This window comes from Quercus robur, chromosome 3 (assembly GCF_932294415.1).
Source record: "Quercus robur chromosome 3, dhQueRobu3.1, whole genome shotgun sequence".
NCBI lineage: Eukaryota > Viridiplantae > Streptophyta > Magnoliopsida > Fagales > Fagaceae > Quercus > Quercus robur.
In genome coordinates this window covers 50,366,392-50,387,487 of record NC_065536.1, presented here as the reverse complement: position 1 = coordinate 50,387,487, position 21,096 = coordinate 50,366,392, and the positions used below count along the sequence as shown (strand labels likewise).

Here is a 21,096-nt window from a genome sequence, read left to right as displayed (position 1 = left end):
CCCCTCAAAAGAAAAGAAGAATAAGAAGAGAGGTTTATTTGTAACATATTTTTGAGTGATAAACATTAACAAATGTTACTAGTATTATTAAGTATTCTCGGTGTAATGAACCTAAGCATTACAAATGCCAAATAAATATTTTCTCAAAAGGCTTAAGAATTGTTGTTTTTATTTAAAAGTAATTTTAGCGGTGGCATTTTTTGATTGTTGAGGTGGCAAAATATCCTATCAAAAAAATCTTTCCTCGTAACTCAACAAATTTAGTAATTGAAGGGGTTTGCAATAGTTACATATTAGAGTCAGGATTTTTTTTTTTTTATGCATTAAAATTTTGAAAGCCATACTTCAATTATCTGTTTCAAATATGATTTTTATTTTATCAAGTGTTTTATACTTTTATAGCTCATTTAGCACTTTTATGTAAGTTTTAATTTTGTAGTTCGCTCACTGTGTCATGATTTTTTTTCCAATAAGAAGTCTTAAAATTTAAAAGCCATACTTTTAAATACAATTATTTGTTGAAAATAGGTTTTTTTATTGGTTGCCAAGAATTTTATTAAAATATTGTGTCGACTAGCTTTTATAGTCAAAGTCTCTTAGACAAAAGTGAAGAGGATGTAATTTTCTAACCCTAATTTTGGTTTCTTTGATTGGTTGTCCACTAATTGCAAAACATGTAACACACTCTATGCATTAGGTTTGAAGATGGTATAGGTTCAAATCCTTTAGTATATTTATAAAAAAAAAATAAATAAATAAAATAAACCAAGATATAACCGTAATGTTGGGAGATTAAAAGATAAAAAAAGGACTTCAAGATTTGTAGTTTCGAAAAATGCATGCCACCGTTCGTCATAATTAACTTCAATGACATGATGTCGGGAGATTCTTATATGTATTGATGTTTATGGACATTTATGTGGGAGGTGATCTAGGCTCCCTATGGACATTTATCTTTTTGGAACTACAGTGAGTCTATTCAGTCTAGAAAACAAAATAAGTTACAAAATAAGTTGTCGTTGAGTTCAAATAATTTTTACTCATTACACTATCATACAATCACATACTAACACAACATTCTTTTTTAAACTAGAAAATGCCGTATGGTGTTTTATAATAAGTTTTGATAGAATTAAATTCTAAAAAATAATAACCGGTTATATAATTCTCTTACTCCTATCTAATTCATATTAACTATTTTTTTAAAAAAGAATATATTAACTATTCTATAAATACTTTCTCAAAAAAAAAAAAAAAAAAAACTATTCCATAAATAAGTTTTTACCCTGGCTTGTGCTATTCAATTGTCATCAATGGTTCTTAAACAAGATTTAATCATTTATATCTTATTATTTAGCTTGCTTTCATTTTCTATTGCTTTCATTTTCTATCAATTTTTCATGATGGAAGGTCACTTAAGTCAAGACACTAATTAGTTTTGATGTAAGTGGAATTTGAACCACAAATCTATTATTTGTCTGACAAGAAATTTTACCGATTGAGTGAATTAGATACCACACTTTTAATTAATTCTAAGGTATACTTCTTTTTATAATAGTTTTAGAATTGAATTTTGATTAACAGTTCTTGATACACAATTTTTGTTCAATTTATGAAACATTTAGAGATATCATCTTTTAATTAAAAAAAAAATCAATAAATTCATGATTAAAATCGTGCCAGACACGCTGAAAAATATTTTCCAATGCAGTGAACTAGAATTCAATTCATAAAAATAGAGAGAATGTGAATAACGTTGCACAAAAGTAGTCATTTTGATTACCAGTATGAGAAGATAACAGTAGAACAATGAACCAATGTGAATAACACTGCCAAAATGTAATTCTAAACAAAGTTTGATAGTCAATTGTGGCAAAATTGATTACTACCTACCATTTTCCTTTTCCACTTTCTAATCTATCTGCAACTATTTCAACGCATTCATTTATTGTGGCAAACCATGACCGAACTGCACTGAAATGTGAAAACCATTTATTCTATTTTAATTTACACGTGAATCTTGTGGTCAAAAAGTTTTCTTTTTCCTCTAATTCGAAAAATTGTAAACCTTTAATCTTTGGAAAAGATAGAGATTGAAGCAAAGCAACACTATTTCACAATTGATCAAGGAAAGAAAGTGAAAGAAAAAGAGAGAAACTGTTTAAAGGAAAATTCTGAGAAAAGAAACAGATAGCTTTAGAGAGAGATTGTAAAAACTGAATATTATTCTATAGTTCCACGCACTCACACCGATTCACTAATACTTTAATAACACTGTAATTAAAACCCTGTAACAAACTTTAATCTCCTTTAACATAATTTTCCGCATGCTCCGCTGTATCTGTAACAGACTTTTTGGGATCCAAAGGCTATATAGTTTGGGACGACACCGTTTGGTGTTCTTTTGCTTGATAATCACTAAACAAAACGTCAGCGTTTAGTTTTGTGTCAGCATGTGTGCCACACTGAACTTTATGTCCTGTTTGGACGTTTAAAAAAAGAGGGAGCGTAAAGTAGAGAGAGGAAGAGTAATTCAATTACTTTATTTTGAAGTTTTATAAGGAAAAAGAGGGAGGGGTTTGGAAGGGTTTCAACTACTTCTAACCCATCATTTTTAATTCTTCCAAATTAGAGAGATTTAAAAAGAAAGTAAAGTAGATAAATTATTAACCAAATGAATTCCTCAATTTACCCTTTCTAAATTAACAAAATTATAAACCGATTATATAAATAATCTTTGTTTGTTTCCTGAGAAAATTTAACACTACAAATGACAAATCTTCCCAAAAAATAGCAGCACGGCCTTGCGATTTTAGTAGGATAGTTGTAACAATCATCCAACGGCTAGCTAGAATACAGTAATTATCTAACGTATATAAGAACAAAGCAGCTGTTCAAGACACAAGGGAAGATGAATTCCCCGAACTCTGTTACACTCTGTTTCCCGTATATAAGAACAGGGCAGCTGTATTTTCCGTTTGCTTGTCTAGCCAATCTAAGCAACTCTTATCTTCTTCCCAAAAGCTGGGGTTCTTGGACATTACATGGTTAGACAAAGGTCCAATAGAGAACACACGTGGATGATCTTGAGAGCTTTTGACCGATTGAGTATGTTTTTCATCTATGTATTCATCAGGAAGGGAATTCACTAGGAGCCATCTAAGAGTTCTTGATCGATCCAAGGTCCTGGTCCAAAATTTGAATCTTGCTTTTCTTGCTGGAAGAGTTCCAATCAGCCATGGTAGATCTTCTGTAGATAGCATTGGTTGATTTGGTAAAAAGCAAATTCTACCTAGATGTTGGGGAATTCCTGCCACAAAATCAAAAAAAGATTATAATGTAGTTAATGGGTCAAAGACTTATTTCATTGAGCAACATGCCCATATTTTTTGAACAACAAACAAATAAGCGTATGGCTAAAGATAATAATTGAATTTAAAAAGTAGCCAATAACAATAGCTAAGGATATGACTGTTCATAAAAATTTGCTAGACTCGCCAACCCGCCTGACCCAATCTATGTAGGTTCATTAAGTGAGGCAAGTTGGGTTGAGTGAGAAACTGTGGGAATTATTTGTTTCTCGGGAAAGTTGAGGAAATTGGGGGACGTTTTTGATTTTTTATTATAATTTTTTTTGAGGCAATAAAAATTATTTTATAATAATTAATAGTAGTTTTATACTTTTATTAGTGGTATTTGATGGAATGAGAATGTTAATTAAATAATTATTTAATCTAATAAATTAATCATAAATCAATATTACAAGTTCATTTTCAAATAATGGTAAATTTATCTATTTAAATCATTTCTTCTCCTCTCCCTCCTAATTTTTAAAATATCTAAACAAGAGAAATGACTAATTACTCCCTTCTACCTTACTAATTTTAAAAACATCCAAACAAGGTGAAGGATGCCTATTCTCCTCTACTCTCATCCCCACTACTCTCCTCCTCTCTACTCTCCTCCCTCTTTAAACTTCCAAACAGGCCATAAGAGTTATAGAAATATTAGGATAAAATGGCGTCATTCCCCCCATCAAGTTGTTCACCCATCAATTCTCATCCCCCTCGTCTAGCCTCATTCATATCCTTCAATGATGTTATATACTTATATCTCTAACAAATGGCGTCCTTCCCAAGCAAGGGGAGATTCTTTTACTATCTTGAAGTAATGGCCAGCAAGGACAATTTGTTGTACGTATTGAATTACCCAACCAAAAAAAAAAAAGTTCCAAAGTGTAATGACATTTTTTTATGGCATATTATATCTATGACTTGAATTCCATCTCTCCTCTCCCACACTATTTACCTTAAAATAAATAAATAAATAACACGGATGTAATATGAAAAAAAAAGACAAGCAAACCAATATACACCCATTGTTTTTTGCAAATATGTTTACTAGAAAATACTAAAAGTAAGCATTAAGTATTATAATTTAAAATTTTTTTGTTACTACTATTTTATTATTCAAAAGCTGTCTTTATCTAGAATTTAAGTACCTTAATAATCTTGGCAGACAATATATTGACTAGCTTTTTGTAAAGCTCACTTGACAAAAGTTTCAAACAATTCCACCTCTGATGGTTTTCCAAGGCAACATGTTGATTTAGGAAATGGTATATTTTATATCCTAGTAAACTACTCCGTACACCATATTATTACTTAAATCACCTTATCTATCAAAAATCCCATCTAGGGCAGGTTTCTCCACACACACACAACACAAAATGTTGAGAAACATCATATATATAAGCTATTATTTTTTTTATATAAGTATATATAAGCTATTATTTATGAAAATCTCAGTCCAACAATAATAGAAAGAATGAGTCAAATTCTATCTCTATCTACAATTTTCAGTGCCTTAATCTTGACAGATAATGTACGTTAAAGACCATATTAACTAACTTTTCTGCAAGTCCACTTGACAAAAATTTTTATGAATGTGATAAAACCCCCGCTCAATTTTCATCCTCCCTCTTGGACTTATATCCATACCATCCAATGACAAGCTCTTTTCTCTTTAGGAGATTCTTCCATGTCCTCATTGGTGACCCTAAATGAGCTGAAATTTGTTAAGTGTAGGAGATGGAAAATTGAATCATGGGTACTTATATTGGTAATCAATATCCAAATTATTGATAGCCTATAATTTCACGAGAAGCAGAGTTTTCTAGGGAAATTGGCCTTCTCATTTAAAGAGAGGACCTAATCAAAACAATTTGGTACTAATTTGTAGAATAGTTTTAGTTCCAATTAGAAACTCAAAAAATGTAGAACTTGTTACGATATTAAGGTGCTTTAATGCTTGTGAGAGATAAAACGTCCATTTTTTTTTACCACTATCTATAGCTAAATTGTAGTAAAAAGTTGCAGTACATATAGCAATTTTTGTCATAAGATAACTCATTCTATTATTATACATTCATATGTAGATATTGAAAAAACTCATGTTGTCTATCACAAGATTTAACCAATTTCAAAGTTTGGAGGGATGCAAAATTTATTTGGTCACAATATGAAAGAAGCCAATTCTTCACAAGACCCTGACTTAGATGAATGACTAATTACTAATTAAATAAGCATACTTAGCAAAATGGATTGTTGATTTGTTTCACATGATTTATCGGCTAAAAACTCCACAACTGCACCAAAATGCTTGGGAGTGTAAATGCTCCCAGAGGAAAAACATGTGAACTCGTGGTAATCTTTGGATCTAATGCTCCAAATAGTGGTATACTTGTATCCCTCCCTTCAGTGGGCTATAGGACCATCTTCCTTTTCACATATTGAAAATTGTGGTAGCAAAGATCCAATTGTTTCTCTTTTCTTTAGAATACTTCAAAGGTTCTCCATCTATTATGTTGAGCCTTTTAGGTCCAGGCCCATATGGGCTCTGTTAGTGTTTATTTGGCCCATGTTCTTAAGCCTTTTTAGAGAGAGCACAGCAGCAAAAGATAGAGATGGTAAAGTACACAAAAGAGAGAAAGACCCAAGGGTTTGGCTGTGAGTTTTAGGGGCTTTTTTTTTTTTTTCATTACTCATCACTCCTCACTCAATTTTTGTCACTCATCACTCATCACTTAAAATACCCCAATTTCCCAAACCCCACCCATTTGGCACCTAAACTCAGTTCTGACTGTTGCTTTGTTTCAAAAAAATTAAAAAAAAAAAAAAATTTCAAAAGTTGCGGCTGGAGGTTTCTTGGCTTTGTTTCAAAAAAAAAAAAAAAAAAAAAAAAAAACAACCCTTAAAAGTCAAAAGTTGAGGCTGGAATTTCAAAAGCTGTGTGTGTATTTATTAAAATGTCATCATAACTTTGTTTCCATAGCTTGAAAACACCTAAAATGTGTTTTCAGTTTCCATAACTCATCACTCAAAAATCAGAGAATTGAGTGATGGAAATAAAACTTGAAAACAAATCCAAACAAGCTTTCTCTCCTGGGTCCCACCATTTTTGAGTTATGAGTAATGGAAACACAAAAACCAAATAGCCCCTTACCTTTCTCCTACCATGGCCATTGAAACCTATTGAAGCAAGTGTCTCAAAGGTGTTTGGGGTTTCTTTCAACTAGTTGTTTGGAAGATTTCAATGTGGTGGATTTAGGTTTGTAAAACTCCTAAAGACGTAACCTTATATTTCTCCAAGTTTGTTGTGTAGACTCATGTCGTGCTATAAAAGTTGAGTAAAAGACCATTGTAACTTGTTGTTTATAGTGGATTATTAGGCACTTGACTTGCGGATATATGCTTAGCGCCGAACTGCGTAATTCTTGAGTGTGCATTGTGTAGGCCTTCTAAGTGTTTGATAATTTGTCTTTTGGATTCCATTTTGCATATCTTGCTAGCTTAGGCTCATTATTTTTTGTGTCTAACCTCCATTACCTTTATGTTGGAAAATTCACACTTAGTTGACAATATTGGGAGAGACTTTGGTCTCACCATGAAATGGGTAGTTTTTCCCAACAATTAGGGTGAATGTGTCCAAGTCCTAATAAATTTCCCCTATTAGCAGATCATGTCATGGACTGCTTTAACTTTACATTTTTCTCAAATGGAGTCCAGAGTTAAAGAGTTTTTTGCTTCCCCACACAATTACATATCTTTATTCTCAAATTCAAGACCTATTGAGAGATTTTAGAACATCTTTTGGAAGTGCCGTGCCAAAATTAGGAGGCACTACCACCTCACGCATTCTAGTCGTTTCATACTCCTCCTAGACACTATGATGTTTATTGCAATAAACATCATAATGCGAGGAAGCCTCGAATTCAAAAGCAAATTGCCATATCCAATGAGCCTATTGGAAATATCAAAGATATCAAAATTGGTGAACTTTAAGATGCATCACAACTTGGGTCTGCCTAATGGTATAATTCACGCATCATTAGTGATTTCACATAATTAAGACCACTAGTGAAACATTTAAGCCCATCCCAAAAGCATTTGGCACAGAAAGGAGAAGAAAAGATATATTGGAAATCAGTTGGCATGCAAGTCAACTCATCCATATGATAAGATTCCCTTGGTGAGAAAGTGTCCGGTACTAGATGATAGAACTTCATCTTTGATAAATGCATATGGCCCATCCCGTACAAGTTACAATCAATTTGACAAAAAGAAAAGCTTAGATCTTATAAAATGTAAATCAATAAAAAAATGAATTGAAGGTTGCATTTGCCATTAGCTTAAAAAGCCAACTTTTTTTATTATTAAGCTTATTTTTGCTATTCATGGGCCTCACGGTATTATTTCAGCTACCTTTTAACTTTATTTACAATACTTTCAGTAAAAAGTTTTCACTTTCAACTAAATAAGTTGTTTTCAAATGGACTCGAAGTGTTCAAATATTGCACAATAATGAATCTCAATCGAGAGTCAGCCACAAGCATCACAATGGAACTCACCTCATACATGTCTAGTGAGGAACACAAAACCAAGATTCATTTGGGAACCATAGTTTTATTTTTTATTGGACATCTCCCAAAAAAAAAAAAAAAAAAAATCCTCAATGATTCAATCATAGGGATGCATTTACCCGAAACTGGAGAATAAAGGGAATATGCAATTCATGGGGCTGTAAACTTCTATCAAGAACAGCACAAAAACTTCTACAAACAATACTTTTCTTAATCTAACTTGCAAAAGTCACAGCAAATACCAACCAATTGGTTGCAACTTTTGAAAGGAGGGCAGTGATTAATATACATCACTCTTAAAAGTCTACAACACAAACCTTAAGTGTACAACTATGCATTTTAAGTCAAGAATCTTTGTATCGTACAGAAGATGAAAATGCCATGATAGAACTTACAAAAAAAATGCCATGAAAGAGTAGTGGCAAAGGAAAAAAGCTCCACTAAGTGAGCAAGAATCAATAAAGGGGTTGATGAAAAAGAAAAATGTAAAAAGAGAACCACAAAAGGATTCCAAAAAACAACCGAGCATCAGTCAAAGGTTCAGGAAGTGTACCAAAAGAAGATTGGCAGCATGGGAGACAACATGTGGATAATAGCTATATCTTTGTCAAGGTGTTCAAGAAACATACTCTTAACTATTATATGAATATAAGAGAACTCTAAGAGAGATAGTATAATGTTTGGATATATAATGTTTGGATACAAATCTATTTTCACAAACAGCACTTCAGATGAATGGTAACCATAAAATTTCCTTGCTCAGACAAGGCTACAACCACATACATGCTGTTGCTTTGAACCAGCATTACCTTTAAGCTGTAAGAGTTCAGACCAAAGCAAAAACATACAATCGATACCTACAGGATCAGCAACGAATTCCAGAAAGACCAATTACAAACAGGACAGAGGTTAGAACAAAACCTGTTGCAACCAAGCATACCTTCAAAGCTTTCTCAAGAGCAAGAGATACAGCATGTGTGTATGCATCACCTATGCAAATTAACAAGAAAAAGGATAAACTCAGAAATTTAAAATAGGAATCATATTTAAAGCATAGAAAAAGCAGAAAACTAGACAACAAAAAGCACAGAACATTTTAACATTAGGACAGACAAACTTAATTTCACATTAGGATGGAAGAGGACATCACATGCAAAATGAAATTAAGAGATAAATAAAAAATATAGCACAAATTCAGAATATCAACTAAAAAAAAAAAAAAAAACACTTGATCCTGACTAATTAGGACCAGCTACATAAATCCGATTTTTATTCCATTGGCTAAATTCAAAAAATGTTATCTACCATCCTAGTGTGGTTGAAGCGATATATCTGCCCCCAAGGCACATATAAATAGGGTAAAACCTCCAAAAAAATATGGGTAATTTAGTCAAGAATAATGATGTAGTAATAAAGAAAAAATTATAAAAATGAGCATTTGTAAAAAACGCTACGAGGAGTTCTGGGTTCAAAATGAGCATTTGTAAAAAAACACTATGAAGAGTTGCTAATGCAAAACAACGTCTTGAGTTTTAAAATCGCAATGTTAACTCTTAAAATGACACTGTTTTGCACTTGTAACATTAGAGGTCGTTAACAGTTAACAATGGCCAGAACAGAACTAAAATGATAAAATTTCAACTTGGTGATTGTATTTTTGCCCCAAAAAAAAAAATGAATATTCATAATATACATATTTAGCAACTACGATGAAATCAAAATAAATATATCAGATTCTAAGAACCCGAAATTGTGTAATGAGTTTCACTTTCTTTTCAATTGAGAATTCTACTCCTAATATCAAACAATAAAAAAAATTACAAAGAAGAAGAAGAAGAATTAAATGGTTTGAGAGTGAAAGTAGAGTACCTTGGAAGGTACTATAAGAGAGACGAAGGCCATGTAGTGGTCAATGGTGACAATCCTTTCGCTGAAGGCGTTTATATCTGACTCTGAATCTGCTGTTGATTCTCTTTGAATTTACAGGAATGCCATGAGAACTTGCTTCAAGGAATGGAATAGAAGCCTAGAAGGAGGAAGGAAGGTTTTGAATTTGGGGGCTATCGAGGGAAAATGAAAATTTGTTTCTATTTGTTAGGTGCAAATTAGTTATGATATTAACTTGAAAGCTCAAAGCTTCTCTGGCACACTATTGCAAAGTTGTAATCCCAGAGAATGTGAATATAACAATTTTGTCCCCACATCTTTTGTTAAATTCTCCGTAGTCCACTGTTGGAATTTATTTTTAATAATAAATTACACTAACATCTTATCAGGCTTTAGGAAATGTTAAAAACCCCCCTTCTATATTTGAAAATGACACTTTAACCTCCTCTGATTATTATTCATTTATTCTTTTATATATATGCGTTGGAGGGTTTGATCCTTTTGAGAGAGGAGGGAATGCTGCTGTTTTTCGATGGTGTCGATTTGGTCGAAGACGAAGCTGAGGCGGGCGGAGAGAGAGGAGGGTTTTGGAGGAGGAGGAGGAGGGTCTGAAGAAGAAGAAGAAGAAACTAATGGGAAATTTTTTAATTTTGAAGCACTTAGAAGTCAAAACTCTGTTGCTGCAATTTTTTTTCTAAAAAAAAAAATTGTGTTTCCCTCAATTTTTGCCCAAATTAGGCGGAAATGGAAAACCAAAGTGTGGGTCTAAGTGATTCAATTTCTTCCTTATTTCTCTTCTTTCTTGCTAGTAAAACAATGGAAATGTTACTCTTTCCTTCATTTCTCTTCTCTTCCCTCCTATCCCTCTTTTCCAAACAAAGTGTAAAAGCTTTCAAGGGTTGACAATCTTCTAGAGATTTTAGAGTAACTCTGTTGTAAAATGTTTAAAATCATATCCATCTATTTTGAAAAATAATGGTTGAATTTTGCCCCATTAATAATTCAAAGAAATATTATAGTGGTGACAGTTAATTTTTTTTTTTTTTTTTTTTTTTTTTTTTTTAATTTTGATGGTAAGGGAGATACTAATCCACTCATTTCAATAGGTAATAAATAAGATTTTAATTGCCATACTAGAGTTACTATAAGAACTTTGGAGAATGACAGATTCTCTCCAAACCCTTCAAAAGAGGTGATATCTCATACAATTGTCATATTTCTTTTAGATTAAGTGAGATTCATTGGTGTGTATCACACATCTTGATGTTGAGAGGAACGTTGAATTTAATAAATTCATAATTTTCATTCCTTATACCAGTTCTATTTTTTAAGTTATAAATTCTTATATATAAAAGCCTAGAAGTAATTTTTTTTGTATATTTTCTAAGAGCCTTTTACTTTACCAAGATGATAAATGATTCCAATTTCCAACTCATAAATGTCTTATATTTAAGAACAATCAACTAAGTTTTCTTGTTAAGGTTAACTGACATTTTAGTGAATTTAAAATTTGAATGTTTTGGTTCGTTTCGAACAAGAATAATCACTTTAATTTTGGGTCTCAAATTTTGTTATGGCTAGGTTGGTTTGTGCTCAGAGAGAGAGAGAGAGAGAGAGAGAGAGAGAGAGAGAGAGAGAGAGAGAGAGAGAGAGAGAGAGAGAGAGAGAGAGAGAGAGAGAGAGAGAGAGAGAGAGAGAGAGAGAGAGAGAGAGATTAAAACGTCTCCAGGGCCATACTAGACGAGCTAAATGAGAGATTAAAACGTCTCCAGGGCCATACTAGACGAGCTAAATGATAGGACCTCATGGCATACTTGTTTTTCTACCCACACTTTCTTTCTAATGATTGTTGTGTTCACTCTAAAATACTTTATTATTCAGCCCAGAAAAACCATGAATGCAAACCACTACATAAATCCCATCAAAACTACAAAAATGAGTCATTTTCCAAAACATATTTTTTATAAAACTATCTCATTTTTCTATGTTCGGTAGTAATTTTAAATGAATTAAAAAATAATCTCCTAAATTTTCTTATTTAGTTATAATTTTTTTGTTTATCAAAGATAGTTTTCTTTTCATTTGTTTCTACTTTTTTATTTATTATTATTTTTTATTTATAGTTATGTAGAAAACTATTTTCACATTTTCCAATAAAACAAACGAAGCATAAAATACATTGGGCATCAGACTTCTTTGTTGCTATGTATAAGTACAAAAAAACAACGCATAAGAGTCTTGTGGGTTACTAGCATTGACCACTTTTGTATGAGCAAGGCACAGTATTAACATCACAGCAAAACAGAGGATTACATTGGGCATCAGACTTTGTTATATACAACATATGATTAATCACCTAAAAAACACAAAATACAACTTACAACACAGGACTAAGTAAAGAAGAAGGTATGTACAAGTACAACAGTAACCTCATTCAAAGAATGGAGATATGTGTGGAGTGGAGAATATTGAACAAGGAAAATCCTTCCTTTCAATTCCCACTGTCAAAGAACATGTTGGAATGACTAGTGCTTAAAACCACTCAACCATACATTTCAGGTAGAAACCTTCATCTGCAGCAACAGAAGAAAGACTTTGTAGTTCTTTCTGAACTTTCTGCCTCTCATAAAACATTGAGCACGCTAGTGAAGTGCACTTGACTCCACTTTCCACAACCCAGTCACCGCCTCTACAATGTCAACAAATAGCAGCAAGGTGTTGCATCTCTCTCTCTCCAATTTTGAAGTTCTTCCAATCACAGCTGCTGCAGCAGAAGCACCCTTTTGCAAACTTTGATTGTAAATATGGGCTGATGCCTGGACCAACTCACCACAAAGTATACAATGTTTTGAGAGATAGTAATAATCAATTCTAGTTCGTTGTGCATTTGGAGCAGAGAAGGGGCGTTTAGCAAAGGCTTCCCTGACTGGGCAGGGCATCTCTATAAACCACCAGATCAAGTCAGCTCCAACAAGTCCAAATACCCGCTGCAAAGCAGGGATTATTTGTTTGTTGATGTAATATAAATCATTTAATCTAAAGGGGGAATCCATTGCCAAAAGTTCCAATGGATCCACAACCATATCAATGAGGCGGGCCCCTGGCTCCCCATGGATTACAACATAAGGTATTCGCTCTGCATAGCGTGGTTCTGCCCTTGGATCAGCTCTCATCGCTGCTGGTGGGAGAGATGAAGAGCTCCTTGTAAAGTAGGTACCTAATCGAACCTCCTTTGCATAAACAAAATCCTGAAGAGAAACCCTGCCAGATAGAATCCCGGTCCATTGGCGCTGCAAATATGCTTTAAGTTCAAAAGTGTTCCGATGTTCAAAAAAGAGTCTCAACGACTTCTCCAGTGTCTTGGAAACAGCTCCACATGTATCCCTGTGTACTGTCTCAATGCCTTTAGCATCAAATACAGGTTCAGACTGTTCTGGGCTCTCATAACTGTAACCAACATAGCATTTCTTAGTAAGGAGGAAGCATGGATGATATACTTTCTCCATTTTCAAAGTGACTGGGTTTGGATTCATAGCAGTGATTGCAGAGGCAATCTCATTCCCAATTCGAAAAGACTCTTTGACCGTGCATCCTTTGAGGAGGACAAACTAGCTGTCAGCATCACCATAAATAACTTTAGCTTTCCATTTATCATGTGCATTCACAAATGAAATTGCCTTTTCAAGGGTACTACGGCCACATTGAACAATACTGTCTGCAAGCTCTGCACAAGGCATGCAACCACTAAATCCAGCAGCTGTATAGCCATATGTTACATTTGCTATCAGCTTCAAAGTAAGCTGTCCAGCAATTGAATTAAGAATGTCTTGGCACTCCTTCTGAAACTTGCTCTCACAATCCTTATTGGCCTTCTCCAGTCTCACGAGCAAGTTCATCTTCATCAGCCTGAGATGTGGCTAGCCATTGTAGAAGACAGAGGGCTTCCTTATCTGCAGCCTGAATACAACGCATGGATTATAAGAACACATGAGAGATGTTTAGTAAATTTTGAACACTATTTCACAAAACAAACAAACACCATTGTGGTACAATTACATGAGTTCTGAATATCTCAATCTGAGAGAGAGAGAGAGAGAGAGAGAGAGAGAGAGAGAAGGGGTTTAAGAAAACACTAAAACCAAAAGGTATATAAGACAGTATTGCAGCTTTAATATCCGATAAAGTGAAGGACCCCATCATGTCACATGATCAAAAGAAAACTTATGCTTAAAAGTGAAAAGGCCAATATCCAAGAGGATAAACATGCAACCTCATGATGAATTACCTTTGGATCTAATGTTTCAATAATTGCTGATGACCGCATTTATTCAACCTCAAGACAATGGTTCAATACTTGTATTTCTCCCTTTAGTGAGTATTGGACCATCTTCTACACATATTGAAAACTTGTGGTGACAAAGATCCAATTATTTATTTTTCTTTAGCATTCTTCAAAAGTTCTCCATCTATATTGTTAGGCTTAACATGTCCAATTCCAACCAAGTTTCCCTCATCAATTGATGATGTCATTGACTGCTTTAACTTTACAATTTTTCTCAAATGGAGTCAGAGTCAAAGAGTTTTTTGCTTCACTACAAAATTCAATAAGTTTGTTCTCAAATTCAAGACTTAGCCAAAGAGTTTTAAGAACATCCTGTGGAGATGGTAGGCCAGGATTAGGAGGCATTGTCACCTTATGCATTCCAGTCCTTTCATACTCCTAGAACACCAAGGAGAATTTCATCAAATGAATAACCAACAAGATAAAATTCCAACAAACTCATAAAAAGCAGCAAATGGATGTGACCAAAACAAACCTCCCATATTGATGCAAGTGACTGAACCATTTTCACTTCTAAACGGGTTTTTGAAAGGGATGAATAATTTTTAAACTGCTGGTTAAGAATCTCTGCAAAACCCAAAAGAACAATTCTTACATTGAGCTATAAAAATCTTGAATATTTATATCATATAACTGTGAAGTCAAACAAACCATCTATGGAAGCATCCCCCTCAAGTTCACAGATACTTTAACATTTATTGCAATAAACATTCTGATGTGAGGAAGCCTCAAATTCACTAGGAAATTGCCATATCCAATAAGCTGGAATTGTTGATGATATCCAAATTGGTGAAGTTATATATGCATCACAACTTGGGTCTGCCTAATGGTAAATTCACTCATCATTGATGATTATCACATAATTATAAGCATCAAACAAATATTTACAACCTTCCCAAAAGCGTTTGGCACAAAAATGAGAGGAAAAGATAACCTGGAAATCAGTAAGCATGCACGTCAACTTATCCATATGCTGTTTATGCGGACTAATATGATCAGATTTCCTTAGGGAGAAAGTATCTAGTACCGGATGATGGAACTTCATCTTTGATATTGATACATTAACAAATTTTTGACCAACTCTACTATCTTCCCTCCCTTCAGCTCCATCTAAATAGGCCATAAGAATTGTATAAGTATAAATTCATCTTAAAAACAATAAATGAGAATGTTAACGAACTCATATTACAAAATTTAATTTAATTGTATTTTTACCTCTGTAGCATTTTTTTTTTTTTTTAAACACAGATAACTCTTAAAACGATACCAATTCACATTTGTAGTATTAGACAATGATTTAAAACAAACATAGTTTTAGAAAAGTTAACAGTGGTTTTTAGTTCACAATAGACAAAAGAATTAAAATGACTATTTTGTAAAAATTAACAAACTGAAATGACAAATTTTCAACTTGTAAATTGAATTTTTGACCCAAAAAAATGTATATTCATAATATATATATATATATATATATATATATAGCACCTACAATGAAATCAAAATCAATATATCATATTCTAGGAAGCCAAAATTGTGATATGAGTTTCACTTCCTTTTCAATTGAGAATTCTATTCCTAATATCAAAACACTTTAAAAATTACAAAAGGAAAAAAAAGAATTATACTGCGTCATTTGAGAAAGAGAGTAGAGTACCTTGGAAGGTGCTATAAGAGATATCAAGGCCTGGATTGGGTTGGCCATGTACTGTTTGATGGTGACAATCCGTATTATTACACACAAAGGTACAATTATTACAATCACTATAAATCAAGAGTAACTGCCTCTACTTGTCTTCATCTTCACCTTCGTAAGTGCACTCAAAAATTTCTCACAAACCAATCTGTCCTTGAGGTGGCAAAATGCCCAATAACTAGTCCAATCATCAATCCGCAGGCATATCCTATCACAATCACTTTCCAATCAAATCCTTCTACTATTGACGATTCTTGCCTTGTTTCAAAAGTTGGTGGCTCAATTCCACATTTCTTTGGCAACGGAGAGCCACACAATGCCAAGTTTCCCTCAAAAGTTGAAATTTCAAATGTCCAAAATTGTCCACCTTGTGGAATTGGACCAATAAGTTGATTATGAGACAAATTTAAATATTCAAGAAATGTAAGGCCTATTAGTTGTTGAGGGATTTCACTTGAAAGCTTGTTTTGAGAAAGATCCAACGATTCAAGTGAAGTTAGGTTCCCTAAGGATGAAGGGACATGGCCTATGAAGCTATTGCTTGATAAATTGAGTAAAATTAGTCCCTTTAAGTTTCCCACACTATTCGGAATTTCTCCGTAAAACCTATTATTGGAGAGATCAATAGCTGTGAAGATGGTCAAGATCTTTACCAAAAATATTTCTAACCCCTTATTCACTACTGTCATTGAGTCTTCATAATAATTAAATTGATTTCCCATGTATTCAGGTTGTGAGTTATCTTTGGTAGGGACCATTAGCATTGCATTCCAAGTTTTAAAGTATTCTGATGGTAACGTACCAAAGAAATTGTTGTGAGAGAGGTCAATGACATGTAACTTGGAAAAGCCAAAACTGGTATGAGGTGTCCATATAGGACCATGGAATCCATTTGTTCGCAAGACAAGAATTCGTAACTCTGGCAAAGACTGCAACCAGAAGGGGAATGCATCATTAATGTTGTTATTTCCAAGATTTAAGACCTCTAGCATTCGACATTGTGCTAATGATCGTGGAATCTTCCCCTGTATTTGGTTGTGACTTAAGTCAAGTGTCACCAAACTGCATCCTTTCATGAATGATTTAGGCAAGTTTCCTTGAAAGAAATTGTTTCTCATATTCAATACTAAAAGAGAATTGCTAAAGTGACCGAAACATTGTGGAATCTGACCAATCAGCTGGTTGTTAGAAATATCAAGGACTTGGAGGGAATTCACCTTACAAATCATTTGAGGGATTTTCCCGGTTAGATTATTGTTTGAGGCAAAAAAATATGATGTAGACAATGGGGGAATTGGGAGTGACCCTTGCAACATGTTGGAATGTAAATCTAAATAGACAATGAATTTCCAAGGAAGAACTTTTAGCGGTTGTTCAAAACCGCTGAGAAGGTTAAAAGAAAGATTCAGGTATTGTAGTGTCCCTTTTCCAACATTACAAAACCATTTGGGTATTTTACCTTCAATTTTGTTGTTGGAAAGGTCTAATGTATTCAATTTATTTTGGGCTTTTAGGAAATCAGGGAATTCACGCAAATTGCAAGAAGACAAATACAAACCTGAAAATTTGTGGTGGCTTGAATTGATATTTCCTTTTGAAACCAACAAATTGTTACCTGAAAGATCGAGATATTGAAGCTCTTTAGCCTGGAAGAATATGTTTAACTCCATCTTGTCCTTTAGGTTGATCGAAGAAAGATATAGCTCTCGTAGCTTAGTGAAATTGGCAATTGACCTTGGAACCGGTCCATCCAATTTGTTTCCACTCAATCCCAGGATATTTAATTGTGATGAAGAGATATTTTGGAATTGGAGAGGGCCAGTAAGCTGATTTTGATCTAGAATCAGTTTAGACAATGAAGGCATTGTATACAAAACCAAGGGGATAGCCCCTATGAGTGAGTTATAAGACAAGGCAAGGAGAGACAAATTAGTAAGTTTACTTATTTCAGATGGTATTGACCCTTTCAATTGATTTCCTGATATACCTATCCTAGTGAGTTTGGTAATATTTGTTAGTGAAACTGGGAACCTGCCTTCAAAATTGTTATATGGAAGGAGTAATTCTTCTAGTTGTGTAAGATTTCCCAGTGAAGATGGTACTTTCCCAAAGAAATGGTTATGGCCAAGATCTAGAGAAGTGAGTTTTGCAAGATTTCCTAATGTGGATGGAAGCTGACCATGAAAATTGTTCCAATAGAGAGAAAGATAAGTAAGTTGTGATAAGTTCCCAATAGAAGGGGGAATTTCTCCTGAAAATTTACTAAAATCAAGTTCCAAATAATTCAAGGAGTTGAGATTGCCGATTGAATCGGGCAGTTTCCCAGAAAAATTTGTTGAGCGAAGATATAAAGCATTCAAGGACTCAAGCTTTCCGATTGAATTGGGCAATTCCCCAAAAAAATTTGCCCCAGAAAGATCCAAACGACTTAAGGATTTAAGGTTGCTGATTGATTCGGGCAATTCCCCAGAAAAATTTGTTCCAGAAAGATCCAAAAAGTTCAAGGACTTAAGGTTTCCGATTGCATTGGGCAATTCCCCAGAAAAATTCGTGGAGGAAAGACGCAATTGCTTTAGGGAACTACCATATCGAAAATTGGGAAGAAAACCAGTGAGATTGTTGTTACCTGACACATCAATGGCTTGTATCTTGGGCAGTAGGAAAATATCTGAGGGAAATTCGCCAAGCAAAATGCACCAAGACAGAGAAAGAGAAGTCAAGGAAGACAAATTTGCGAGGGATTGAGGTAGTGACCATGGAAGGTCCAGGTAGTCTAGATGAAGTTCTCTCAAATATGTCATGTTCTGGACAAGTGCTTCTAGATCATTTCTTCTGAGATTCAAATATTTATAATGATAATCAGCAGCAACAAAGTATTGAAAATAATTGAAAGAGAGATCAAGTGAAACCAAATTGGAGAGCCATGAAATTTCGGACGGGATTCGGCCATGTAAGAAGGAACGAGAGAGATTAAGATGGGTCAACCTCACAAGCTGCCCAAACTCAGATGGGATTGTGGTGAAGGAAGAGAAGTTGTTCAGGGCAAGGTTGAGTTTTTGAAGATGGTGCAACCTAAAGAGGCTACTGTTAGACTTGAGAGGCCCACAAAGCCAGCTTTTGCTGAGGTCTAAGCCAATGACATGGCCATTGTGTGCATCGCATGTGACCCAATCCCAATTGGAACAACAATCACTATCTGCCTTCCAAGACTTCATCTTTGGATACGAACCATTATAGTAATCAAACAGATCATATTCATCATAATAAATTCTCTTCTCAACAAATTCTTTCCTCAGTTGCAGCAAAGCAGAGCTCTGGTCAGGGAGGCAACGATGTTGAGAGGAAGTATTAGAAATAGTTTGAGAATGTGAAATGAAGAACAAACAAGAGGAAATAAGGAATAAGGGCAGGTATTGATTCATTTTCCACATGTTTACAGCAGAGGAAGTAAATGGAAAATTGGGTGGCTTATGTGTTATGAGGAGATCAAGAACTAATGACCTGTGAGGATATTTATATACACAACCATTTGAAAGGAATAAAGGTAATTGGATATTTATATTATTTTTTGTGGTCTAAATCGAATTGGATTTCAAGGGCTTTAAATATATTGGTTTGAAATGTCTGAAATAATTGAATCTATGAGTCATCAGTATTGACTGGAACTGCTTTCCATACACGATTGTGATAACATATTAAAAAGTTATTTATATTTAGAAGGTTTTAGATTAAAAAGTTCCTTTATATAACCATAAAAATATGAAGACGACAGATTATCAATATATATATATATATATATATATATGAAGACGACAATCCTTTTTATAAACAGAAAAACAAATTCCCTCTAACATTTAATATTTAGTTGATTTTTTGTAACTAAATTCCTTCCTTTGTGTTACATTCCAGTCACTAAATTATAATTTTAAACTAATAAATTTTGATTTTTAAAAATTCTACTATCTATATAGCCTTTTGATCTCAATTTTTGCTTGTTAGCTTCTTGCAATCCGACTATGATTTTAAATTATAATACTACATAAACAAACAAACAAACAAAAATTTCTTTCAATGGCCAGACTTTGTAATTTGGTTATAGTTCTCTTACTCAAATAAAATTATATCTTTTACCTCAAAAAAAAAAAAAAAAATCTTTCAATGGCTAGACTTTGTAATTGGTTATAATTCTCTTACTCAAATAAAATTATATCTTTTATCTCAAAAAAAAAAAAAAATCTTTCAATGGCATTCCAAATCAATACCGATGATTTCATGTGCAACCACATCTCAAAGTGGTTATTCTATCAAATAAGAAAAATTAAAGGAACTGTAAAATATCAAAGGGTCTGTAAATTAGAAAATATAGAACACGTCATGAATCATGATAGCTAGATTCTATTGACTTGATTAGCTTTTCTTCTACGTTTAAAATACAATAATGTCTCCTAACAAACAAGACAAAAATGTCTCCTAACAAACAAATATTATAAATTTATAAAGGATAACATTAGCAAGGGCTTTTTAGGAAAAATTGTTAATAGATTGTGCTTAGGTAAATTGTTAATAAACTAAATGAAAAAAAAAAATTGACAAAATTTTTATTAAAAATATAAAAAGCTGTCAATAAAATTAATTGGGCAAATTATAACTTACCTACTAATGATTTAGTTGAAATTTAAGTTACCTATTTATGATTTGAAATTTGACACTTTACCCGTCTGAGGTTTGATCGAAATTTAAGTTGCCTACCTGTGGTTTGAAATCCCATGATACAAGTGTTTTGCTGAATTTTTATTTTATCTTAGTTGATCTAGTATTTTTATGTATTTTGTGTTTTTGGAAGAGAGAGAGACATAAAAGTGGAGCAAAATTACATGTTTAGCCTTTTTTTTTTTTGAGAGAGAGTTTCAACTTATAGCGTTCACTCCTGATGATAGCTCTTTATCATCAGACCAAGATACTAATCAGTTTTTGGTGTAGGCAGGGATTGAAATCCAAATCTCTTATACAACCATCAGAAGCTTTACCAGTTGAGCTAACTGGAACCCACTGTTTAGCCTTGTTTTTAATAGAGATGGGTTGTGGAAATCTAATTAAGATAACTTCATGTGGATAAAGAGTAAAATTTCTTGTGTAATTACATCATTTGTTGTGTCTATATATGTTGATTTGAACCTCATTTTTCACTTCTCTCCCCATATACCTAAAAAATAATAATAATTATTAAAAATCATGTACTCTGAAAAATAAAAA

The 21,096-nt window shown here is 33.4% G+C and overlaps 1 protein-coding gene across 5 annotated transcripts in view; it reads right to left on the bottom strand.

Moving 5' to 3' along the window:
• Nucleotides 1-11,983: 11,983 nt before the first annotated feature.
• Nucleotides 11,984-21,096, bottom strand: part of LOC126718228 (DNA polymerase zeta catalytic subunit) — a 44,133-nt gene continuing 35,020 nt past the window's right edge. Inside the window, exons 1-7 of one of the 5 annotated variants that reach the window (XR_007652867.1) lie at nt 18,470-19,315; nt 15,805-17,669; nt 15,085-15,260; nt 14,802-14,973; nt 14,626-14,717; nt 14,094-14,528; nt 11,984-13,765 (exon numbers count right to left, since the gene is read on the bottom strand). Coding sequence is in view for 2 of the 5 variants with exons in the window: in XM_050420330.1 (XP_050276287.1) it covers nt 12,451-13,341 (891 nt within the window). In the remaining 3 variants the exon portion in view is untranslated. The other 4 variants (XR_007652866.1, XR_007652868.1, XM_050420330.1 and 1 more) reach the window with 4 other exon arrangements.